A 25,907-nucleotide genomic window follows, 5' to 3' on the forward strand; every position below is an offset into this window, starting at 1 on the left:
AGCTACAAGAATATGGGATCAGGATCTAAGATTCAACAAGGTCAAATCTCAACTTGCTTTCTCCTCTCTCTGCATTGCTCCCTCCCTCCCTCCCTCTCACCTTGCCTTGCATTGCTTTGTCTTCTCCTTCCCAGGGCAGGGTTGAAGTCGAGATTGGGAAGGAGGGACTGAAGTTTGAGAACGGAGCCTTCACGTATTACGGTGTCTCTGCCCTGACAGCTCCTTCTTCAGGTGAGTCGCACGTTTCTTCCCACCTCTCCCCACCACTGAGAGCCCTTTCAGGATGAGAGATTTGCACCAGAGCTTGAGCTGCTGGCTACTTTTTTAAAGGGCCAGGGCTGTAGCTCAGCGGTAGAGCATCTGCTTTGCATGCAGAAGGTCCCAGGTTCAATCCCTGGGAGTGTCCCTGTGTTGAAACCCTGGAGAGCCGCTGCTGGTGATTAGACCACACTGTGTTAGATGGTTCTGACTTGGTACTGGGCTGTTTCTTATGCTCCTGTATTTTGAACCGAGCACAGCCTTGAAGGACCGGCAGTGTTGGCTCTGCCCACAGATTGGACCCCTGCAAGCCCTTTAGCTCCCTCCTCTGCAGCCTAAGCCTCAAGAGAGGCATCCACAGACTTCTTCAGCTGCTGAGTCACTTGGTTGTCCATCGGCATTTATTGTTGGCTTTTTTAAACATACAACAGCAGAGGAAGGGGAGCATTCAGGAAAAGCTACAGAACTGCATTTAACAAGAACAGATAATAGGTTTAGATAGTTGTTGTTTTGGCTGCATTCATGAGAACTTGAAACAAAGAGAGAGGGACTTGCAGAGTTCTGGGTTAGAAGCCATATTCCTAAACTCCCTGCCTCTCATTTGCAACACTGATGTGTTTTCCTTCAATAGTTCATCAGTCCCCAGTGTCCACTCTCAGGATGAATCAGGAGCTTGAATGCACAGAGACCACCACTTACTGTCCTGACTACACTGTCCGGGCACTCACTGATCTGCAGTTCATCAAGGTAAACACCATAAAAAGAAAGACTCTGGAGAAGTAGGCTGTTGACCACCAGCCAAAGATCTTTTGAAATCAGTTCAGCAAATAGGATTTCTCTTTGAAATCTGTAGCATTTCTCCATAGTGTGTGACTTGGGCTCACCTGCTTGAGTAAGTTCCTTCTTTTGACCAAATTGCAATCTTAGGCCTCCATCCAGTCGTGTGCTGATCCACAGCATATATGATGCCCTGCTGGGGACTGGATCATCTCCCTGCTTTTGCAATCTCAGGAAAGTGACAAAAATATGAGGTATATTGAGCTCCTAGGGGGCCGCATTCAGCTAGGCAAGATGTACAGGCAAGACTTTGGCAAAATTCTCTGGTGATCACAGATCACTAGGGTCGCACCTTTAATTGATTGCATAACCAGTTAGAAACCCCAAAGGCTCATCTGGGAGGTCCGCAAGGAGGATCTGAGTGTGATGGCACTTTCCCCTCTTTGCTCTTAGCCAGGGACCCTTGGCGAACACAGAACAAACCGAGCTGATGGTGGCTGTGAGGTGCAGATCATCTCTCACTGACCTGTGGCTTCTTTTCCACAGGTTACCCGGTTGCAATATCTCAATGCTCTCATGGCCTCGAGGATACAGAACTCCCCACAGTCACCTGACATCGTTGAATTGAAAATCATCCCCAGCAGCCAGACAAAGCTTCTGAATGACAAAAATGCCACGCCAGGTATGTGCTTGTTCCGTTGTGGGTCACCAGGTGGCGCTGTGGCTCAGCTCCCTTATGCCACCTGTGCCGGGACCTGCCATTTTCTCCTCCTGTTTGGACCATGGCTGCCTGCTTGGGTGGAGATGGGGCAGGATTCCTACAGGCACTGCAGATGCAACACCAGGGAAGAGGAGCGCGTCAGGAAAATCGGTTGGTGTATGTGCACAGAGTTATCATTATTGTCTAGTCAGTTTATTATGCACCCTTCATCCTCAATTCCGAGGGCAGGTTGCAATTTAAAATTCAGTATCAAAAGCACGTAAAGCAAATTACAACCACAGAAATAAGGTGGTTCCTAACTATATATACCTCAGGTGCCAAATGCCAAGGTAAAGAGCTTTGTCTTCAGCATTCCCTGAAAGCAGGACAGTGAAGGTGCCAGGCACAGCTCTGTGGGGAGGGAATTCCACAACGTGGGGCTGCCACAGAGATTGTCCTCCCTCAGGCCACCACCTCCCAAACTTCTGAAGAAGGTGGAACGACTGGGGGGGGGGGGGCCCTCTGCTGATCTTACATCTGTCTGAGAAAATTGGCAGGGAGGAAGGTGGCAAAAGTCGTTTGGGGCTTTAAACACTAGTATGAGCACCTTAAATTGTGCCCAGAAATGAAGTGGCAACCAATTGTCTCTCCAACTTCTGCCAAAAGATTTGGTGGTGGCTGCTGGCTTAAATGACTTTAGATGTGGCTTAGACCATTTTGTGGAGGATTGGTCTCGCCATGGCCCGGTGGCTAGGTAGGAGCTCCGTGCGCCAAGGAATGACACAACGGAGCAATCCCTGCTGAGGAGCTTTAGTAGGCCTTTGTCTTCATGTCCTGCTTGTAGATTTTTAGAGGCTGTGGGATGCTGGACTAGGTAGACCAGAGGCAGCCAACGTGGGGCCCTCCAGGTGTCTCTGGACTGCAGCTCCCATCGCCCCTCACCACCAGCCAGTTGGAGTTCAGCAACACCTGCAGGGCATATCTGTGGATGACCCCTGATCTTCTCTAGCACAACTCTCCTTAGGCTTCATTCATTTTTTCCTTCCACGGACTTGAGCACTGGCTCCGGCTGATGGCAGTTGTAGTCCAAAAGAGGGGTTCCCCACCCCACCCCCCAGATTGACCACTTGGAAATTACTGAGGGTCTTGGCAGACCTCTAAATTATTTTTCTGCCTGTTCTGAAAACCTAAGAAGATCCTGCTTGCTCAGGCCAGTGGCCAATCTAGTCGAGAATTCTGTTCGCACAGCGGCCAAGCAGTTGCCCCCAAGGGAGACCCAGCAGCAGAGCCTCGGCAGAAGAGCACCTCCCCTCCTGTCGCCTCCAGCAGCCGGGCTCAGAAACATGACTGCCTTCGACCGCAGAAGCCGAGCAGAGCCCTTGGGAACCTTGGCCTCCTCTGGGAGCACGTTCCATAGAAAGAAGGACTTTGTTTACCTGTCCTGAACCTTCCAACAGTCAGCTTCATGGGATGTCTGTGAATTCTCGTGTTATGAGAGAGGGGTGCACACTTCTCTCTATCCGCTGCAGCAATTGTAATGTGCTATATGATTGCATTTTTATGGCTTCTTTTATTTATTATATTGTATTTTATTGTCTTTCCGTAGACTTCAAATTGTTATGTGATAAAATAAAAATAAAATAAATAAAAAGAAGCAATAAAAATGCAATTAAGGCTCAGTATGAATGCTTAATGTGGACACACTTGAATGCATTCATTGCACCGCTGGCCTAAAACATCTGGCAGGGGGCACCTGGTTGGCGAAGGCTGCCAAAGGGCATGGGGATCAGGGGTGTTTACCAAAGGCTTCATGAAAAAGGGAGGTGGGGTTTCAAGGGAGGGGTTTGAAAGAAGGAAGGGAGAGGAGGCTTGATTTTCTGGGAGGCAGTCCCAGGCATGACAATGCGCCTGAGACACAGAAAGTCATGACAGTCGCAGGCAGGGCTGTATCTGTCACCTGGGGACATAAGAGCTCAGAGACAGGCAGGTGGGGGAGGCAGTGAAGGTGAGAGTTTTGAAGGTGAGGAGGCGGCACTTGGTCTGGATGCAGGAGCACAGGGGCATTGTCAGTGGGGCTCCTTACCCAGCAAAGCTGTATGTCTTTCCTTTCCACGCGTTTTCTTCTGCACTGTCCTTCCAGGAGCTAAACACTGCCATCTCTCCTCTTCTCTTTCTTTCTTCCTTTCTCCCTCCAGCCTTCCCGCTCAATCTCTCTTTCTTTGGCACAATTGAGAACTGCATTTAATACAGGCCTCTCTGCCATAGTCTGGAGTGCCTTTTTTGTTTGAAAACCACAAGGTAAATATATCCAGTTGGTTCCCTTCCTGCATTTCCCCTCCTTGCAGTGCCCTCTGGACCCAGGGGAAGGGGCAGCAGCAGGCCCTCTGGGGGTTATTGGCCTTCAGCCCCACCTGCATGGCTCATGGTCAGCAACACCTGGAGGGCCACAGGCTGCCTAGTCCTTGTTTAGTCTCCCAGTTGTGTGATTGCTGTAGGACAAGCAGACCCCAGTCACTCCTCCCCTCCTTCCCCACGGAATCTGCATCTCATCAGGAGGGAGCTGCCAGGGGGAAAGGCTCAACTAATCAACCCCTGGCCTGATGGATGGGTCATTAAGAGCACCCATCTTAGGTTGGGTCTACTCAGAAGTAGTAGAATGATTGTATCATGTCAGACTGCAAGTGGGAGACGCCAATTTGCATGCTTCCCTTACTTCTCTTCTGCAGGTTTTCTGCTTGCGGGGGTTTGTGTTTGTTGTTTAACGAGGGCAGCACCGACCCTCCTGGCTGCACCCTAAAGTGGAACAGTTCTTTCTACCATCTAATTTTTGTAGCATCAGCAAACCAGACCTTTGTCTGTTGGATCGCTAATTGCCCCCCCCCCCAATCCTGCCTTTCCCACCTTAACCCGATGTGGCTCTTCTGTGCAGGGGAGGAAAGGGTGGGCCCACCTTGCAAGAGGGCAGGGGAGATCCCTGGGGGGGGGCGGGGTTGGATTTCACTGTTCTGATTCCATGCTAGCCTGCTTTCCTCCTCCCTTCCGTGAGACTTGAGGGAGAGAATCTGTCTCATTCCCAGGGCTAAAGCATGTCTCCTCTCTTCACACGGCAAGAGTACAGGTGGTAGTTTATCAAGTGGGTATTTGCCACACTGTGTTATGCAAGCACTTGGTGAACTGGCTGACTGTATTATCCTACCCCCCACCATGCACAACCATATTTGCGGGGTTGTGTGTGTGTGTGTTCCAATTTCGTGGGAGCAGAGAAATTGGCACTGGACAAGATGTTCAGCTTCCCAGAATATCAACTTATTTGTTATTTATTTATTTCTTGCACCTTTCTCTCCCAAGGAGGTCAAGGTGGTGTGTACATGGTTCTTCCCTCCCTCCCCCACCTTCCTCATTTAATTCCCACGACAACCCTGTGAGGTGGATTACGCTGAGAGGCAGAGTGACTGGCCCAAGGCCGCTTATGGCTGAGTGGGAATTTGAACCCTGGTTGCTTCTCCTTGAAGGCAGCGGTGTGCTTGAAAGAACCAGGGTGGCAAAGTGGTTGGCATTTCAGACTGCCAAGACCCAGGTTCACATCTCAGCTCAGCCATGAAGCGTACAGGGTAGCCTTGGGCTTCCTCTCAGTGCCTCACCTCCCTCGCAGGGCTGTTGCTTGCTATGAGGATGGAAAGCACGCCACCTTGAGCCAGAGGCAAAGGTGAGCAGAGCGACCGCTGTGGAGCTGACCTTTCTGCAAGTGGCTGCTTTCTGCACACACCTCTCCATTCGTTCAAACAAACAGACAAGCAAGAGGCAGGATTGCAGCTCAAGAAGGGTGAGGGCTAAGCCTGGGGAGAGAGCAGAGGGCCAAAGAGAGGGCCTTCCAGTCCTGAGGTCCCATTTGGAGAGCTGCAGGCTCCCCATTACTCTTTCTTTCATACAGGATGCTCAGTTCCTGCTCATGGCTCAGTTCTTTGTTGCCAAACCACCGAGAGCCCAGCAGCGATGGGGTATAAACATTGCCATTCTTTCTCTTCCTTGCCCCCCCCCCCCATTCCAGGGAAAAGCAGAAGCAAGCTCAACCTTCTGGAAGAGGAGAGCCAGAGCACAGGGGTCTGACCCGCTAGAGGCTTTGGGGGCAAGGGGTCTCGGGAGGCCCCCTCTGAAATCTCGGTCGCCTTCTCCTGGAGTCCACCCGTCCTTCCGAGGAACCTTTCACTTTGGCTCCTGCGTCCCAGAGAGACTCCTGGAACTGTGAGGAAACTGGCCAGCAGCCTCTTGGGTTGCTTCTGGTGCTCTGACCCGGCTGCAGCACCCAGGACGTCCTCTGAGCAGCACTTGACGGACAAAGGGTGGTTGAGTTTGGGGGGTGGGAATCTCTAAGACAGTGAACAGCAGAGAACAGCCACCCTGTGCCTACGGACTGGATTACTTTTGCAGGAGTCAGTGTGAGCAGGGACCGGCAAGGGTGTCATTGCAACGGCGTTCCCTCTGCTCCACTGACTGTGTTGATCTTTTCCTCCCCGCGTGCAACAGATCTCCCTTCCACCCAGCAGTCTCCTATGTACATTCCACCCACCCTCCAGGCACACTTCAGTTTGTTAGTCCCCCACTGGTGGCTCCAGCGCTTGGCTCTGGGGCACCCCCACCCACCAGCCTCCCCCTGCAGCTGTTGCGCTTCCTGCCTTTGACTGTAGCTGCACCCAGCCGCCATGCCAGGCCTGACTCCAGGACCTGAAACTTGCTCCTCCCACATTCCAAGCACACCCGCCTTGCTGGTCGTCTGAACGCCAGCACCAGGCTCCAAGGGCATTTGACCCAGCCGTGAGTCTCATCTGGCGCCAGGCAGGGCATCAAACCATCCTCCCCAAATTGTGCCAAAGTCCACACTCCCTAGAGCCACATGTGCAGCCTGACTCTGTCTTGCCAGGATTGCACTGCTCGCCCTCTTTCCAGAAAGTGGGTCCCCATGGCGATCAGGTGGTGGGCTCTGTCTGTGCCAACCCAGGAAATGCTGCTCTTCTGCAAAGCAACCCTTCCTTCCCAGAAGATGCCTGTCTCCTGGCCACTTTCACCTAAAGTTTCATTCTCTTCCCCCTTGCTTTGCGTCTCTAGTTCTTAAATCCAACACAGGTTTAAAAAACAGTTTGCACAGGTGGGAACTGGGGTGGGAGCCATTTTGACCCCGTGTTGGTGTTTCCCAAATACTGGAGTTTAAGTGACTCCTCATGTAAGCTGTTGAGGGGTTGGGGATGGGACAACAGGATTTGCCCCATCAATCTGCCGGCATCCCAGGCACTGAGTCTCCCACCTTGTGAATGCTTGCAGTGCATGGAGGATCTGCAGCATTTTGCTGCAGTTTACCCAAGAAGGCCTGCTGGGTGGAAGAAAGTCCTAAAGGACCGTCATTCCTCCTCTAACTGCTCCTTCTGGCTCCTTGTGTTCGTGCTTAGAAGAGCAGCTGCTGTTGCATTTCCCTCTGGACTAGCCTTCCCCAGCCTGTGCACTTCAGATGTTTTGGACTACACCTTCGCATCAGCCCCATGTGGCACGGCTCCTGCTCAATGGCTGATGGGAGCAGGAGTCCAGCACAACTGGAGGCCACCAGGTGGAGAAGGCTCTTCTCGGCTGTCCTCCTTGGCTGCCGGGTTCTGGCTGGAGAGGCAGCACAGGATGCTATGCTGGCCCTCCATGCGAGCTTTGGCAGAGAGAAACAGTCCCCCCACCCTTAGTTGCTACTTACAGTATTCCCCCACTGGAGTTCTTGTTTTTAAAATGAAATAAAGGACTGAAGAGCAAGAGAGGGAAAGAGAAAGTTGGTTTCCCTTTCTCCCTCTCTCGTCCTCTCCCTGTCCATAACCAACAGCAGAAGTTGTCTAAAAGCAATGTATAATTTCAGGTAAATTATTTGTAACCTGCCTTTATGTTGTAGTTTTTCTGCAAGGACTGTACCTTCAAAATGGAATAGTCTAATCTTATATATCTATTTATAAGTTACTGGCTTTAAGGAGTGTTTGGTACGCTGCGTGTATAAGGACCTCTAAAAACAATTCGGGAGCTGTTACCAGGAGCAGCTTCTGCGAAGGGGATGTAAATGCCACCTTTCCTCTTACTCCTTAGCTTGCCCATGGCTCTGGGAAGGAGGACCTCCTTTGGTTTCCACCAAAGACAGTCTTGCTTACCTATGGTGACAGGGGCCACAGCCAGGCTCTTGCCAGGGTCGCCTCCCAGTCTGCCATGTCTGGTTGAGGAGTCCCAGGCTGGGGGGCCCCTTTCCACAGGCCACATCCCCAGTAGCCCTTTTCTCTGTCCTCCAGAGTTGGTGCTGGGCTCAAATGTGTCCTTGAACTGTGAAAATGGTCTCTGGGAGGAGTTGTAAAGGTAAAGGTACCCCTGCCCGTAGGGGCCAGTCTTGCCAGACTCTAGGGTTGTGTGCTCATCTCACTCTATAGGCCGGGAGCCAGCGCTGTCCGCAGACATTTCCGGGTCACGTGGCCAGCGTGACGAAGCTGCTCTGGCGAGCCAGCGCAGCACACACGGAACGCCGTTTACCTTCCCACTGGTAAGCGGTCCCTATTTATCTACTTGCACCCAAGGGTGCTTTCAAACTGCTAGGTTGGCAGGCGCTGGGACCGAACAGCAGGAGTGCACCCCACTGCGGGGATTCGAACCGCCGACCATGCGATTGGCAAGTCCTAGGCGCTGAGGTTTAACCCACAGCGCCACCCGCGTCCCTGGGAGGAGTTGTAGAAAACTATAAATTGGTGGATGGCTGGCACGTATGACCAGTCACCCTTGACCCTCCTCCCCACAGGTATGTGGCTCCCCAGAAGATTCCCCACCCCCCGATTGAGGCCATGGGCTGTAGGGTTACCAGCAGTGGTTGAGAGGGGGCCCTTTCTTGTTTCAACCTTTGAGGAGAAAGAGTTGATGCCAGAGCATTGGAGAGAGAGAGGATTTCAGGAGCAGCCCTTTCCTAAAACACAAAACTCTCTGCACAAAGCCAGGGCTTCCGATGATTTATTCTTCTTCAAAGAGGAATCGCCATATTCCCAAAAAACACAACACAAGCCTTTTGGGTGACGGGTTTAGCCATCCATAGTCAGCCCCTCGCAGTCCCTTAAGTAGGGCCTTGTTTGACATGCCAGTTGTGGGGGAGAGGAGGGCTGTCTTCTCGCAGATTGAAGGGCCAGAAATGTCAAGGTCAACAGCCTTTGAGAAAGTTCCACCACCCGATTGGCAAAGAGAGCCCATTCTCCAGATGGCCATGCTGCCCAGAGCTGCTTGAATTTGTCAGAATTCCCCCCCCCCAAAAAAAAGTAGAGGCTAGAACATTGTTTTCGACACATTTAGATTCAAGATCAACTTGAGAAGAATTGAGACCTCACATTGGTTTGCAAAGATCCATTCAAGTAATTTCCTCCAATCCCCTCTGCACATTTCTCTGCAGAATGGAAGGGGCATAAGGGTACCCCTGACCGTTAGATCCAGTTGCGGACGACTCGGGGGTTGCGCAATCATCTTGCTCTATAGGCCAAGGGAGCTGGCGTTTGTCCACAGACTGTTTAGCTTCCCGCTGGAGCGGTACCTATTTATCTACTTGCACTTGACGTGCTTTCGAACTGCTAGGTTGGCAGGAGCAGGGACCGAGCAACGGGAGCTCACCCCATCATGGGGATTCGAACTGCCGACCTTCCGATCAGCAAGCCCTAGCTCTGTGGTTTAGACCACAGTGCCACCCGCGTCCCACGGAAGGGGCACAGACATGTATTAAAAGTTCATTCTCCAGAGTCCAGTGTGACCCATGTACCAGAGAGCAAGGTCAACAAGGTAGACCATTGTGGTAACCAGACACTGAAGGGCAATGCCCATCCTGGCTCTGGGGCTCTTTCACTGATTACCTTGGAAAAAATCCATCAACAGGTATGTATGTCAGGTATACAGAACGTGAAACCCAGTTCCACGGTGAAGGTCAGTTAGCAGAAAGGGAGCTGCTCTGCACTCTCCAGAAACAACAACAACAGTAAGGGGATGATGCCAAGACCAGCTGTGCCAGCAGTCTGCAAACTCTGGAATCTGCAGCACTTGAGATCCATTTTGCATCAGAGAATAAATCCTTGGAGGATCATGTTTTGGTTGGGGGGTCATGGCCTGAACCAGCAGTGCCAAGATCCTGCTTCTCCAACAGACAAGGAATGAGAGGGCCGTGCCTGGAGGCATGTGGCTCCGCAGCGGTGGCTGGGAATGGCAAGGAGGAGGCAGTCACTGGCACCTTTTAAGGGCTGGGAGCAAAGAGGTTATGCCCTTTGTGGCATGTGCAAAGCCCCACCCCAGGGCGTCTCCCAAGGGAACAGGCACAGGGATGCTTGACAGGAAAGAGCTGGGGTGCTTCCCTCAGGCCTCGAAGGGGAAATTAAGGCAGCTGAGAGGATCCTTGTTTCTGCTTTTGGAGAACAGCAGAGGTTTGGCTCATAACCAGCCGTGGCCTAAGTGTCTCAGGCATGGCTCCCCAGTCTACAAGGAAGTTGCTTCCAGTCCTCACTATTGAACCAGGGAGGGCTGCAACTAAGCTCCAGAGGTGGCCTCCAGGATCTGTGAAAGGCAGAAGCTGTCTGCCTTTTCCTCCAAGGCCTCCTTGGACTCTCAGCCCCAACAGAACTGTTAAGAAGTGAAAGGCGCTTGGGAAGGGCAGTTCTCTGTCCCCCTATCATGCGGCAGAGTGAGGAGGCTGTCTAGGCGGTAGATGGGGAGGGGGCGCAGTACAAGAGGGCCAGCTCCTGCCCTCCCCAGACGTTCCTCCTGAGCTCCCTGTGACGATGCTGGTGGGCTGGCTGGCTACTTTGTCTCTTCCCAATGCCTCAACACACCCTCACCTGCGAGCGCCCTGGCTGGCTCCAGCAGGTGAGTTCAATGCGCTGCGCTGCTTACCCATTGCTGCAGCTAATGCCCTGCAACAGGCCCAGGCGGAGCAGTGGAGCACTGGAAGAAAAGCTGTGTGCCCCATGGCCTGCCCTGCACCCTCTAAGCTTGCGTGCCGCCCATCACCAGCACTGAAGTGAGAGTTGACTGCCATTAACAACCAGCTTCTGGGAGCAGAATGAGGCTGGTGTGCCATCCTGTCCTTTGCCTAGTGTCTGGCGGGGTGGGGGGGACTAGCCCTGCAGCCCCCCTCCTAGGTGTTCCTGCGCAGCAGGACCACGGCCACAGCATTCCCCTCACCTCCTGCTTGCCCTGCCTGATAGAGCTGCTTTGGGAGTTCCTGAAGGGGCTGTGCATCTACCCACATCCCTGTAATAAAAGCCTTTTTCCCCCTCCACCCTTCTCGCTGGCCAGAGAGGACAGCGGATTTCCCTGTTTCCGAAGAAAGACCATCATTCCCGCACACGCCTCAGATCACAGCCACAAGGTTTCCAAGTGCCATCTCTTGTGCCTTAGTTTCTCCTCGGGTGACAGCCTCCACAGAGAGCCACAAGAGGGAGGGAATTTGTCAGCTCCACCAGGAAGAGCAAGTGGGGACAGGCCCAGCATGGCTGGCTCCCAGCCCACTCCGAGGAGCAGAACACTGACCCTCAAAGCCTGTTGAGACAAAAGACAATCTCTCACCCCGAGGGTACCAAATAAGTCCCTGGTGCCTCGCTGGCACCAGAGTCATGACGGGGTGGGGGCATATCTGCTGAAGGGCAAGGGGAGTGAGTTGGTCCCCAGCTGGTAGAGGGGTCGGGTGGAATGTTAGCTCACAGAGCCAGCACCCCACCACCCAAGATCCCCCACTCTCAGCAGCTCCTGAAGGGGCCTCGCTGCCGGTTGGCACAGGCCTGCAGTGTCTCTCGGATACCCATCTGCCAGTCTTTCACCAGGTCCACTGGAGTCACCGCCTCCTGCCAGAACAAAAAACGGCATCAGAGAGCTCTGCCTGCCTCTCCGCTTCCTGCCTCAAGCTGGCAGGCCAGGAAGAAGCAGAAAGAAGCCTTCCAATCTCTCTGTTAGGGGTGGGGAGCCTGAGACATGCCAGGGGTTGTGGCAGGACTGACCACAGGGCAGCAGGCTGCACCCTGGAGAGCCGCGGCTTCCATGCTCCCCACACTACAGGCTCAGCCTGTTTGGGCTTCTTGACAGATGGGATGGCAGGCTATGTCACAGGCCCACCGCTGGCTGCAGAAGGCAAGCAACGGGGGCTTTTCTCGCCCAGGCAGCAGCCTCTACCCATCCTCGTTGAGCATCAGCTTAGTTCTCACTCTGCCAGTAAATCTGCCTGGGCTTCTGAGTGCAGGTATGGACACTCATTAAAAAAGCCCTCTATACTGGGAAATTACATGGTGCTGAGAAGGGTTATAGACTGACCTTTGCCCTGAACTGCTACCTTTCTACGTGAAGGGCCCTTTTATGCAGGAGCATTTAGCATCTGAAGCTATCACCTGCAGCCTGCTATGATACAGCCCAGACACAAGTTTACAGACTCAGTGAGCCTAGAGTAGACTAGGCCTTAAGAGTGGTGCAGAAAGCAAATGGTACATTTGCACCAAGGAGCAGTGCCATCATACCCACACCACACAAGCTCTGGGGGCCCAAGAATCTTCCCTGCTTGCTGCCCATTCTGAAAGGGTGGTAAAACCTCCCCACTGTCCATGCCTCACCTCATTCTGTATGGCCAGGTTTGCCCCGTACATCAGCAGCGTCTTCACAGCCTTGAAGCGTCCCAGCCTGACTGCGTCGTGAAGGGGCGTGTCTCCTTCCTGGGCAGGGGGGGGCAGAGTAAGTGCGCCTGGCCTCCTCCACACCAGGGCCAGTCAAAGGGCAGATTCTTAGCTCGGCAGAAGAGCTGCTGCTTTGCATGCAAAAGGATCTCTGGGTCGATCTCCGGCTAAAAGGATCCCAGGCTAGGAAAAAGCTCTGCTGGAAGTCTCAAGGACCCACGGAAAATGGCAATGAACAAACTGACCTGGGCTAGAAGGATGAATGCTCCAACTCAGTAAAAGGAGGGCTGTGTGCAGAGTGTGTCAGATAAAAAAAAATTCTGTGTCTTGCATATATTATGCAAACAAGCGCAATTGCTTTTATTTTGCATAATTTCTTATGCTAAAGCAAAGAGCTCACTGTGAGGCGAGGGCCATTTCTGAAAGTGCTTGAGGATACATCCCAAAGTGCCTGGAAGGAAAGACCATCAGAAGAGCCCTGCAGCTGGATCAGGCCAAAGGCTCGTCTGCTCCAGCATCCCATCCTCAAGGGCCATCCAGACACCAAAGAAACCTGAGCAGCCCCTCACTCCTCGCAGGGGCTTCCCAGCATTCAGAGGCGTAGCTCCTCTGGCGGCAGGGGGAGAACTCAGCTGCTGAACTCAGGAGGGTTTCTGCTGCCAGCTCGCCTCCCAAAAGCAGTGCAGACTTTCGGGCAGAGCCAAAACGAGGGCTTGGCCACCCCAGCTGCTCCCCACAGCCCAGAGGCAGAGAGCACCCCTCCCCTCCATCTCATACCTTGTCTTGCGCATTGATGTTTGCCCCGCAGGCAATGAGGTGCTCGGCGCAGTCACTGTGCCCTGTCCGGACGGCCACGTGCAGGGGGGTGCTCCACAGCTGCCAGAGAAAGAGAATTCCTCAGAGCCCACCCCGTTGTCCCGGTGGGGAGTCCGTCACGGAGGCAGCGCCCCCCCCCCCCAGATGGGGCAGGCAGCATTGGCTGAGGCTGCTCACCTTGTCCCGTGTGGAGATCTTGGCTCCCCTGCCCATCAAGCGCTTGAGGATCTCCAGCTGCCCCCCACGACAGGCCCAGAGCACAGGGGTCGCGTCCAGCTGTGTCAAAGCAGAACCCACTCATTATAGGGAGAAGATCATTTGGGGCACAAGAAAGTCTGGCTGCACAGGAGCGGGGAGGTGGGGAAGGGCAGTCTGTGGCATAAAGCAGCCTTTGCCAATGGGTGCCTGCCACATTTCGGACTACAAATCCCATCATCTTCAGCATCATGCAGCCGTGCTGGCTGGGGCTCTAGGGAGCTGTGCTCTAAAGCATCTGGAGGGCACCAGGTTGGCAAAGAAAATGGTGGGGTAGGTGTACCCTTCCTACTTTTTGGAAAGGGTCCCAACCTCTCCCTCCCTGCCTCTCTTTCCCTCTTCAACCACTAGAGCTTCAGCCAGACAGGAGAGCGCATGCCTGTCCTCTGGCCCCAACAACAGCCAGCCTGGCTTGCTCCTGCTTTTTAGCAATTTTAAGCCAGTGAGTGAAGTTAAAGTAGCGATTGATGTCAGGAATCCCTGGGTGCTCACCATGTCTCTTGGTTCCAGCTTGGCCCCAGCGTCCAACAGCTTCTCCACGATCTCTGCATGGCCCCGCAAGCAGGCCCGGTGCAGGGCTGTACATCTGAACTGCAGGAGGAAACACGAGGGAGCACCTTGGTTTGACGGGTCGGCACCCTGCAAGCCTGCCCACCCCTTTCACATCCACCCCGAGGGTCTTCTGTGATGGATACTTGGCACAGCCCATCAAGCCAAAACAGCATCTCCTGGGGCAGGGGAGCTCCTTCCTAGTGCAGAACTGCACATTACTCTAGGATAGCCTTTGCCAACCTAGTGCCCTCCAGACGGTTTCAGTTACAACTCCCATCAGCCACAGCCAGCACTGGAGGGCACCAGGTTGACAAGGGCTGCTCTAGCAAATGCAGACCTTTGTCAAAGTTATGCGACTTGAGGGACAGGGCAATGGGATGTTTGTAGGGGAGAACTGCTGGGAAGAAGGGCGCTTAAGCTTCTCCCTTCCACTGATTCCCCCTCTCCACGCGTATCTCTACCCTCACTGCCAGGCTTATAGCCCAGCAGAGGAAACACTTCAGGGTAGGGGGACCCAGAAGAAGGATGTGGCAAGGAGGGAATTCTCCTTTGCAGGGGATTTTACCCCTGCAGTGAAACACATTTGCCTACAGAGAAACTGGTGATCAGAGCCACATAGCAGCTTTGACAAGCATTTGTTACTTTGGGGTTGGGGGAAGACAGCTTCATTCACCATGAACCATGACATTTTGAATCCCCTCCAAACCAATGGCAAAGTTTTGTAGTTGTTTTGTAGGTTTTTGATGCATCAAACAGAGGTTCATAATTGATACTGTATATCAATTACTCAGTTTGGGGGGCTACAAACCCCCCCCCCAAAGTTCATGCTACAAAAACCCATGAAACGACTACAGAGGTTCAGCACCCGTATGGAGGGGACCCAAAATCTTGGGGTTTGTAGTGAATGAAGCTGGGGAACACCAAAGGGGAAGTTTTATTTCCACCAGGGGGCTGTCTGCTTCTGGTGCCAAGCAGCTTAAAAGGTTGCTGAGCAACTGTCTCCGTGTGAACATATTGTGCAGGGATAGTCTGCCTCTGACTGCCAGATACCGAGAATCAAAAGTGGGCAAGAGAGGGATCCAGGACAAGAGGACAGGACAAATTCACGGAGGAAGACAAGGCTCTCGGCTCTCTCCCTGCTGAGAGGCAGCGTGAGTCTGAATGGAGGCTGCTGGCCATCGCACGCAGAGAGACATCTGGCTTGGCCACTAAGAGAACAGGATGCTGGTGGGCCTTTGGCCTGATCCTGCAGCCACGCTCCACTTGCACTCTTGTGGATGTATATTTTTGATACAAGCACCTATCAAAACTGCAGATAGCAAAGGGCCATCTTAGCAACCATTCATCGTGTGAGAGGGAAGCAAGAACCGCACTTCTGAGGTGATGCCTGGCACAAAACACCTGGAATTTTAAAACCATCCTTTGGGAATGATTGTTTTCCACTGATGCAAATTTAGACAGATGTCATCAACTCAAACTCGTGCATTGAATCAGCTAAGATGGCTTTAGTGCGGCAATGGGGCATCTGCGGCTGGGTCTTGGGGTTGTTGGCGCGTGGCGGGGGGGGGGAGCAATCGAATGACCATCCCAGAGAGTGGCAGCTGATGGAAGAAGTGACCAAAAGGCCCAACGTTGGTCCCTGAGCTGGCAGGGCTACCCCAGGCCCCTCCAGAACTGGCACTCATCACCGCAGCAACATCCTTCCTTTCAACTTATTTTTTATAGTTGGGGGTGGAAGCCTGAGCTCATGTTGTTATTTTTACTGTAAAATATATTATCCTCTTCTACACCAAAATGAGGCTATTCCAAAGTAAATGTGCTTTTGCATCAGGGCAGGAGGAAAAGCAAACTCAATTTTATCCCAGGAGCCTCGGTAGTGCCGTGATTTAAGTGAGTTTGGAATGCAAAGCTGCATATGCTGGGTCTTTTTGTTTTTTATCATCAGAGCTGGCAAACTGCTTTTTGCTGCTGTTTGGTCTAATGCATCAGGAATGTGGAAGTGCTTATAGTGCAGGCAGGGGACGAAGAAGGGAAATGTTAATTGTGTGTTTCATAACTGAGTGTCTAAAGGGGGTTTCCCATAAGACCATTCAATCCAACCAAAGAAAACCAAGGCAGCTGCCTCCAATGGAGAGAATCCTGGGGAGCAATTTGGGGAGGCAGAGAGGCCTGACATGACTGGCAGAATCCGAGACCTGGGAGAAGAGGCAGTGGAAGAGGACTGGAAAAAGTTTAAGGACTATCTACAAAAACATTGTAAATTGTATGAGTGTTAAGAAGGATGCAGGACTGAAAATAGCACGGCACCAGCAATTTAGTTGAAAGAAATATGAGAATAAGTGAGATTTGAGAAAAAGATAAATTTTGGAATAACATTATGTCTAAATTAAGTGTTTAAGTATTTGATAAAAATATTTGAAAGTCGGAGATATAATATTTGAAAATTACAAAATAGGAGTTGAAACAAGGTGATAAATTGCTGTTTATAATTCTATAATTGGGAACGCAGGAATGGGAGATGTGAGGAAGTCCAAAAGGTTAAGAAAATATGGTTCTTGGACATTTGTTTTTGTTGTTTGTTTGTTATTATATTATCATTGCTTTTTTCTGTTATTTTGTTTTTCCTTTGTTTGTTGTATATGGGTGATGGTTTTATATGTGTTTGGTGAATTTAATGTTTAAAACTCTCAATAAATATCTTTTTTTTAAAAAAAAAAACAATATCAGGTAGGTTCCTTTCAGTGGGGCTTGTGCAAGAGAATGTCCCAGCGGATTTCACCCTTTAAGGCTGAATAAAAGGGGAGGTGCTTTTTGGCTCTTGACACCAATATATCTTGGGCAAATTTGCCTCTTTCTCCCTTCCTTCGCTAATATCCTCCACCCCAGCTGCCATCCTTGCCTTTGCCGTGGGTTCCCTGGACTGACCCCCATCCCCTATTTCATCATTAGGCAAATTCCGGATGGAAGCAGGAGCCTTGCGTTTCTTAGCACCCCCTTTACCTTGTCGTGAGCATTGGGGTCCCCTCCATCTGCCAGGTATTTCTCAATCACAGGAATCCGGTTCTCCAGTGCTGCTTGGAGAAACTTCACTGGACCCACAGGCTCTGTCTATAGAGGGGAGGGATAGGAGTCAAACTCTGCTATTCCACAAGGTGCCTGTCCCCTTTTGAAGGAGAGGGGACACTCAGTCTGCCTTGTCCACCTTCACCCCACCCCAAAACTAAGCAATACTACTGCGATTACTACTACTACTACTACTACTACTACTACTAATAATAATAATAATAATAGGGTTTTTTCAGTGAACAATGTACAAATTCTGTTTAAATAATTAATAATTTTACTACTAATAATTCTACTAATAATTTTACTTACAAAAAGAAAGGTTTAGTTGGTGCCTCAGAGATAACAATATGGCTGTTCCATTGCAAAGTCTGCAGCCAACTTGCTTAGCCCTGAAGCTGGATGGACAGGCACAGCCCTACCACCAGGCAGAGGGAGGCATCTGCTTCAGGTGCCAATGCTGGTGGGCAGAGCATCCATCTCCCAGCATTCCCCTGGGGACCCTTAAGCCAGCCTCTGCTCCCAGGGATGCGGAGGAAGACACTGTCCTGCTGGTGGTGTGGAAGGTGAAACTTGAATTCCAGGAGTGGAATGTGATGGCACCATCTTGCCCTTTGCTTCAGGTAGCAAAATGTCTTGTCCCCGCCCTATAAAGGGGACCTCTAAAGCCGATCTGGGTATGTTGAATAAGTTCATATGAGAGATGCACCAGCCCCTAATTAATTTAGGGCTTGCAAGGGGCAGCACTTTGAATTGCACCCAAAAATAAATTGGAATCTGTCTTACGATGGGACCCAGTTGGTAACCTGGGCACCATAGTAGCTCGCAAGTGCTGATCACAGACAGTCCCACAGGCAGTCTATCTGGGATGCTATCGAAGCATGAATACCTGTGACTGACAAGACCAGGTTTTTCTGAGAAGAGATGCAATTGGTGGTGCACCAATGCAAGAACCTTTGGGGGATGAATGCCTGCCAAGCTAGGTCCAAGCCACAAACTTCCTCTTGCAGGGGAAGCGCAGCCCCCTCCCTCTAAAGCCGTGTGTCAAGGCTACCCCTGTGCTGCAGCACACAGTCTTCTGGCAAAGCCTGTGGAGACTCACCATCACTTCTGGCTCCCGTTCTTTGGGGCGGACCACTTTCTTCAACCTCTTCTTATTCTTGCGAAGCTTGACAATCACCTCCAAGTCCTGCAGGCTGTCTAGCTTCAGCCTGGAATTGCTGAGTGTCTCAAGCTGGAAAGGAGACAGGGAAAAGGAGATGTGTGGGCAACCGGCTTCCCCCACAGCACCCGCCACAGTGGGGAAGGGGAGGCCTGGGACGCCCAGTGGGAGAGCTTTGCCGCGCCCCCTTGCAAAGCTTCCATTCATTTCAGTGGGGTTTGTGCAGGGCTGCTTCGCAGCAGGGAGGTGTTTGCTTGTCTGCCACAGTTCAACTTATCCTGCCACTCTTCCTGGTGCTCACTGTATTCTGCTTCACAGTAAACCAGGGGTGGAGAATGGGATCCAGCCACTGGGCAGGATGCTGGCAGCCCTCAACCTGCGTGGGCCACTTGGGGTGCAGCCACCCACCTGGTATCCCCTTGACAGGGAGCAGCTGCAACTGCTTAGGGGCAGGACCCAGCTCCATGCAGGGGCTCCGACTGAGAGCTCCCGAGTAGAACCAGACCCAGAGAGAGTCATCAGGAGTGCCCTTTCAGGCTCCCAATTGTCTGTTGCTTTCTTGAAAAAAATGTTTTGTTATGAATGTATTTGCTGCCCTGAGCTCCTTTAGGAGGAAAGACAGGATATAAATTCAATCAATCAATAAGTGCAACAGAGCCAACAGAATCTTGTGGCCCTTGAAGGGCTAAGAGATCAAAGCAGAAAGAGGATTCAGTCTTCAGTGACATTTAATAGAAGCAGAGCATCGAGACCATAATCTCCCTGAGGGTAGACCAGTTTTTCTTAACCTTGGGTCTCCAGCTGTTGCTGGACTACAACTCCCATCATCCTTGATCACTGGCCCTGCTAGCTAGGGATGATGGGAGTTGTAGTCCAACAACAGCTGGAGACCCAGGTTTGAGAAACACTGGTGTGGACGATCCATTGCATTGCTATTCCAGATCTGTATTCATATAGATTGCTCAACCATTCTCTAGAATGTGCTCTAGCCATTTCCTTTTCTGTAGCCTGTCTCTCTTTTGTAGGAATCAGCTCTATCACTTTCACTCTCTCCTTCCCAAATATCATTGCCTTTACATCTGTTTACACACATACTCCAAACTGCTACAGGAAGCAGGGTGTGTGTGATCACATTCAGAGAATACAGTGCAGGGAGTATTTAGTCCTTTCCCCACATACAATAGTCCCATAGCATTTCCCCCTCCCCACATTGAAGTCTGGGGGGGGGGGAGTGGGGTGGACCTGCCCAGTTGACTACATTGAGTTAGAAACCTGGAAGCAGAGCTGCTCTTCCAATTCCGGCTTCAAGCAGAACTGCCTAAGTTTGCTGCTGCTAAATCATCATGTCTGGAAGCACCTTTCAAGTGCCATGTGATGCCTTGGGAATGCAGGTCAGCTTCTGGCTCAGCTGCCTGAAGAGATGCCAGGTGCACACCTTTGCGTTGTCTGTTTAACCCATTGACTGCTGGGGGACTAAGGAACAGCTGGCCAGCTGGCTTGCCAGACAAGAGCCTTCTGGTCCACTATTAGCCGCCCTGAGCCCAGTCTTGGCTGGGGAGGGCAGGGTATAAATAAAATTTTATTATTATTATCATTGCCCCCTTGTGGCTGCGAAGGAGATAGGCCCCTGTCCACCCCCCCACCCCCACGAGCAAGGTGGAACTTCTCACCCACCTTTTTCTTCTTCGCATCTTCTGCCTTCTGCCTTTCCTTGCTGACTGCTTCCCACACACCTGCCGGGCCTGACCGCCATCTCCCTGGCTCCCTGGCCGCGCTTCCTGCCAGCACTTCAAAACCTCTCCCTTTCTCGTCATGTCGTTCGCCACTTACCTGGCAGGAGAGGGAAAAAGGAAGGAGCATGAGGACTGTCTTGGGCCCCTCTCTCTCTTCCAGTAAAGTGTCTACCGTATATCCCTCCTTCTGGCCGCAAATTCTGGTGGTGGGTGTCAATAGCTCAGCTGTGGAGCATCTCTTTGCATGCAGAAGGTGCCGGGTTCAATCCCTACCATCACCAGGGAGGGCTGGGAATGTCTCCTGCCTGAAACTCTGGAGACCTGCTGCCTGAAAGCACTGACATCACTGAGCTCACTCACTATAAGGCAGTTTCCTGCGCTGCTGGGATTGTAGCACTAGGTTGCATTAGGACCTGGGAGACCAGGGTTCAAATCCCACACTCAGCTGTGAAACTCACTGGGTCCCCCACCTTGATCTCCTTGTTGGAAGGAGGTCTTTATGACAGCAATGAATTCATAAAATGGACCAGGGCAGGGCAGGAGGGCGGGAAACAGGGTGGGAGGGAGCGGGAGAGCCCCAAGTTTTGCAGGTGTACAAAATAACGTAAGGAGGTCATCTCACAAATGCACCAAAGGTGCACAATCTGCCTCAGTTGCATCAGAATCCACAGCAGCCTACCTGGCCCCAGAATGCCCATTGAAGTTCTTGAGCTGCTCTTAAGCTCCCACCCTGCCTACAGCCAGTTGCTCCCTCAGCCCAGTTTATATGTTTCTGCAAGTTGCTGATCCACCTTGCTCTCCCGCCAAGTGGAAAGGGTGCCCAGTGCCAGGGCCAACTTGCAACATTCCCCCCCTCCCTGCCGCCTGCTCCTCCTGTCCCTGATGAAGCAACTTCTATTTATATGGATATGTATATAAGCAGCAGCCCCTGGCTCAGGAACACACATCATGTGCGGCAAATGCCCCCTCCTCTCGCAAGGGCAAAGTCAGCATGGTCCGCAACAGGGCCGACTAGAGACATTTGGGCGCCTGAGGCAGGACGTCTCCAGGGTGGAAAATCCCCAGGCACTAGCAGGTGACTGGGGACAGCCGCTGGGCAAACTTCATTCCGATGAAGCCCCAGGCTCTCATGCCCGTCCCAGGCATTTCAAGAGGGCGATCATTTCCTGACTGCTTGTAGCTCAGCATGGTCTGCCCACACCCAGCCCCACACTCTCCCTGGCCAAAGGAAAAGGCGCTGCTTGAGATGTCTGACATCAATACCAGGGAAGATTCTGGAGCAGATCATTAAGCAAACAGTCTGTGAGCACCTAGAAAGGAATGCTGTGATCACCAATAGTCAGCATGGATTTCTGAAAAATAAGTCATGTCAGACTAACCTGATCTCGTTTTTTGACAGAATTACAAGCCTGGTAGATGAAGGGAACGCAGTGGATGTAGCCTTCTTGATTTCAGCAAGGCATTCGACAAGGTGCCCCATGATATTCTTGTAAAGAAGCTGGTAAAATGCGGTCTTGACTATGCTACCACTCAGTGGATTTGTAACTGGCTGACTGACCGAACCCAAAGGGTGCTCATCAATGGTTCCTCTTCATCCTGGAGAAGAGTGACTAGTGGGGTGCCACAGAGTTCTGTCTTGGGCCCGGTCTTATTCAACATCTTTATCAACGACTTGGATGATGGACTCAAGGGCATCCTGATCAAATTTTCAGATGACACCAAACTGGGAGGGGTGGCTAACACCCCAGAGGACAGGATCACACTTCAAAACGACCTTGACAGATTAGAGAACTGGGCCAAAACAAACAAGATGAATTTTAACAGGGAGAAATGTAAAGTATTGCACTTGGGCAAAAAAAAATGAGAGGCACAAATACAAGATGGGTGACACCTGGCTTGAGAGCAGTACATGTGAAAAAGATCTAGGAGTCTTGGTTGACCACAAACTTGACATGAGCCAACAGTGTGACGCGGCAGCTAAAAAAGCCAATGCAATTCTGGGCTGCATCAATAGGAGTATAGCATCTAGATCAAGGGAAGTAATAGTGCCACTGTATTCTGCTCTGGTCAGACCTCACCTGGAGTACTGTGTCCAGTTCTGGGCACCACAGTTCAAGAAGGACACTGACAAACTGGAACGTGTCCAGAGGAGGGCAACCAAAATGGTCAAAGGCCTGGAAACGATGCCTTATGAGGAACGGCTAAGGGAGCTGGGCATGTTTAGCCTGGAGAAGAGGAGGTTAAGGGGTGATATGATAGCCATGTTCAAATATATAAAAAGGATGTCACATAGAGGAGGGAGAAATGTTGTTTTCTGCTGCTCCAGAGAAGCGGACACGGAGCAGTGGATCCAAACTACAAGAAAGAAGATTCCACCTAAACATTAGGAAGAACTTCCTGACAGTAAGAGCTGTTTGACAGTGGAATTTGCTGCCAAGGAGTGTGGTGGAGTCTCCTACTTTGGAGGTCTTTAAGCAGAGGCTTGACAACCATATGTCAGGAGTGCTCTGATGGTGTTTCCTACTTGGCAGGGGGTTGGACTCGATGGCCCTTGTGGTCTCTTCCAACTCTATGATTCTATGATTCTATGATTCTATGTCCATACAGAGACAACAGGAGACATGTGGGCAGCGAGGCAGAAAACCCAAACACCTAAGAGCCCTTCAAGTCCACCATCCTGTTCTCCCTGTGCCACCCAGATGCTTTTAGGAAGCCCAAGGGGAAACCAGCAAGAAGCACTGGGGGTCCAGGACTCTGGGGAGCAGAAGAGAGCCAGGGGGGGGGGTGGAACTGGCCTCTCAGCCTCACCTACTTCGCAGGGTTGTTGTATTAAACAAGGAGCAGGGAGAACCATGTGTGTCACCTTCAGCTCGGGGGGTGGAGTGGAGTTGGGCTATAAATGTAGCAGATTAATTGTTGAATAAACTCTCCTGGCTTGCCATGGCCTTATGCCATCACTAGTACCCACTGATAGCCTCATCCTCCAGGAATTAGTCCATTCCTCTTTTAAAGCCTCCATTATGCTTCCTTTCCAAAATATATATTACAAATACATTTGGTTGCCTGGGATGGAACCCAAAGGGTGCCCCTCTCACCCCCCACCTTCTGCTGGGGTCAACACTAAAAAGTCTTGCTGCACCTTTTAGGCTCTGCTCCTGCCTTTCCTGATTCCCCCCTCCCCCACTTTCAGAGGACCCCCCTGAAGCTTGGCAGGGATGACCCCAGAAATAATGAAGGCAGCCTAGAGGTTAGAAAACACCCCCCACACACTTAAATAGTGTTTCAACATGTGCCACCTGAGGCAGCCCCCCCCCCCGCTGCGCAGCGCCTGAGCATAACATTGCTGGAGTAATGCGATAGCTTCTAGGCCTTGCGGCTGCCACAGGCCAAACATGAATGGAATGGCTCTTTTCTCCCCAGTTTCAGTCACTCCAGGGCGGTCAGCGGCTCCCTTCCTTCTTAGGTCTCCAGGGAAGAGGACACACCCAGAGGTCTTGGGTGACCTCCATGAGGGAGCAAGCAGAGCTTCAGCTGGACACAGCAGCCAAAATAAGACACCAGCTTAAGTGCCAGGCCATCCTCACGCCGGGGAGGCCTAGCAGGCTTGCTTGTGACATCCCTCCATCTGCACATATAAGGCAGTTGAAGGAGTTCGTTCAGTCTCAGCTCATTCAGCAAAGGAACATAGGAGGCTGCCTTCGACCGATCCATGTAGCTCACTATTGCCTGCACTGACTGGCAGCAGCATTGGGGGGGGGGGTTCTCGCCCAGCCCCACACCTGGAGATTCCATTGGGGATTGAATCAGGGACCTTCCAGATGCAAGGCAGATATTCCACCACTGAGCCACGACCCGTCCCTTGACAGCAAATTGAATTGTTGTTTCATACAAGAGACTTCCTCAGCCCCACCTGGAGATATGGGGCATTGACCCTAGAGCCTTCAGGTGGGCTACCATGCAGCTGCAGCAGGCACACCCCCATCACCTGCTGGTCGGCTGTATTGTACTGCATTCCTATTGAAATGAGCACCATTCTAAATTTGCATGTATACAACTAAATGGCCATATGGAAACTGCTGGCCCTTTTGTCTTCTTTTGGGGGCAATGCATAGCTGGCCACCCCAGCCCACACCGCCCGACACTTGGGGTGTCCTGGATCAGAGAACCTTCCCACCCAAATACGGTCTATGGCAGGTGTGGGAAGAAAGCACATTGGAGCCTTTGAGTAGATTTCTAGGTGATGTGCAGTCTGCCTGCAAGGGCTTCTAACTAATTGCCTCAACAATTGCAACAATCCAGCTCAGTCCTGGTCCTGGTCACAAATTCCTGGGCTGAGCAGACACTCACAGAGACATGGTGTTCCTTAATTCTCAACGCACACATGCCTGGCACCAGACTGGTTTGCATCAAACTGTGGCTGGTGTACCTCAAGGCTCTCATTAAAAAAACAAAAGCCAAAGCCTGTCGTTTGCCCACCTCTGAGCTGAGAGCCCATCCCACTACTCCCACTTTGCTCTGGATTGCCCTCAGCCCCCCACCCGACCCCTCCATCGCTTACCAACTGCTGAATGCTGAAGATCTCCATGGTCCCCCCTACCTCAGAGCCACAACGCTCACTCCTTGGCCGCCAGACACAGCAGCTGTTTTTATTCCACCCGGCGGGGGGGGGGGGGAAGGCTGCCTTTGGGCTTTGCTCCAAAGTTCTCCCTCCCCTCCCGCAAACTGGATAATTCAGGTGCCATGTCACGCGGGCTAAAATAACTTCATAGTTTAAAGGTTTCCAGAGCTTGCAATGGGATTCCCAGGTCCAGAGAGGGAAACGTGTGCAATTGTTTGGAATGAGAAGAACTCCAGATAAACCAGAGCCGTTGGGAGTCCCATGACATTGGGCACAGGCTCCCTACCGCCATGCTACTTGCTCCCAACGGTGCTGCATTGGCTGCCAATAAGCTACCGGCCCCGATTCAACATTGTTGGCCTTGACACACAAAGCCTGGACCAGCTGGGGCCCCAAGTACCATAGGAAGCTGCCTTAGACCAAGTCAGCCCGTTAGTCTATCAAGCTTAGTGTTGCCTACACAGACCGGCAGCCCTCTCCAGGGTTTCAGGCAGGGGGCATTCCCAGATCTGCCTGCAGATGCCGAGGGTTGGACCTGGGACCTTTTCCATGCAAAGCAGATGCTCCGCTGCTGTGCTTTTGCCCCTGCCTAGTTGCCGGCAGGAACGCCTTCCCCAGAACTTGCACTCTGGGTTCAGGGTGGGTTAAAGAAGCGGGGAGCAGGTGACCATGTGTACAGGCAGGTGGAGTGAAGCCTGGATCTAAAAAGCGGCAGCCCAAACGGCAGCCTCTGCTTCCTGTGGATTTGCCGACAGTTGAGCAGAAGAGATCCTCCCAGAGCAGTTTAACAACCAATCCCTTTTCACAGGGGACTCTGGGAATTGTAGCTCTGCGAGGGGAACAGGGGGTCTCTAACAACTCTCAACACCCTTAACAAAGCACAGCTCCCTTATTCTTTGAAGGGAAGCAACACCTGTTGACATGTAAGGTGTGGATGTGGTCTATGTCTACAATGTTTGATCATGCGTCACTGTTTTACCATTAAACCTGAGGATTTTGGTTTTTTTAATTGTAAGTCACCTAGGAAGCAGTTTTATATCAGACCAAAAAAACTGAATGAATGAATAATCTGGTCCAACAAGAGGGGAAGTTTCAGAAGTAAATTACTCTCATGGACTGAATATAAATTACAAAAACGCATGAGATCAATAACACTTAAGAGGATTACTGAAGAAATGAAGTAAGACCTTTGAGCAGCTGAAACCAGGCAGGGAAACTTGTGGCTGGTCAGATGCTGTCAGCCCACCACCATCCAAAGCATCCAGGGAGCACCAAGTTGGCGAAGGGTGTC

The 25,907-nt window shown here is 51.7% G+C and overlaps 2 protein-coding genes across 3 annotated transcripts in view; one reads left to right on the plus strand and one right to left on the minus strand.

Moving 5' to 3' along the window:
• The window catches only part of CNNM3 (cyclin and CBS domain divalent metal cation transport mediator 3), a 33,178-nt gene extending 24,147 nt beyond the window's left edge, over positions 1-9,031 (plus strand). Inside the window, exons 5-9 of one of the 2 annotated variants that reach the window (XR_014009896.1) lie at positions 135-231; positions 890-1,005; positions 1,582-1,717; positions 3,931-4,033; positions 5,784-9,031. Coding sequence is in view for 1 of the 2 variants with exons in the window: in XM_081200945.1 (XP_081057071.1) it covers positions 135-231; positions 890-1,005; positions 1,582-1,717; positions 5,784-5,842 (408 nt within the window). In the remaining variant the exon portion in view is untranslated. The remainder of the gene's footprint in view (positions 1-134; positions 232-889; positions 1,006-1,581; positions 1,718-3,930; positions 4,034-5,783) is intronic. The other variant, XM_081200945.1, reaches the window with a different exon arrangement.
• On the minus strand, positions 8,728-24,680 carry ANKRD23 (ankyrin repeat domain 23). The gene is made up of 9 exons (XM_081201017.1): positions 24,557-24,680; positions 19,940-20,095; positions 18,206-18,337; positions 17,041-17,148; positions 13,981-14,079; positions 13,411-13,509; positions 13,195-13,293; positions 12,358-12,456; positions 8,728-11,601 (listed from the first exon to the last, which is right to left on the minus strand). The coding sequence occupies exons 1-9, from the start codon at positions 24,581-24,583 to the stop codon at positions 11,497-11,499; spliced, it is 924 nt and encodes a 307-aa protein (XP_081057143.1). The 5' UTR covers positions 24,584-24,680; the 3' UTR covers positions 8,728-11,496.
• Between the last annotated feature and the right edge of the window lie 1,227 nt (positions 24,681-25,907).

This window comes from Podarcis bocagei (assembly GCF_964188305.1).
Source record: "Podarcis bocagei genome assembly, chromosome: 7".
NCBI classification, from domain to species: Eukaryota; Metazoa; Chordata; class Lepidosauria; order Squamata; family Lacertidae; genus Podarcis; species Podarcis bocagei.

What these genes read in the sequence shown, in the direction of transcription:
- ANKRD23 (XM_081201017.1), bottom strand. Translation starts at nt 24,583, where the DNA reads ATGGAGATCTTCAGCATTCAGCAGTTG. An exon ending in ACCCCAATGCTCACGACAAG is followed by an intron (nt 14,080 to 17,040) that starts GTAAAGGGGGTG and finishes TTCCTCCTGCAG; the next exon opens with TTCAGATGTACAGCCCTGCA. An exon ending in AGATCTCCACACGGGACAAG is followed by an intron (nt 13,294 to 13,410) that starts GTGAGCAGCCTC and finishes TTTCTCTGGCAG; the next exon opens with CTGTGGAGCACCCCCCTGCA.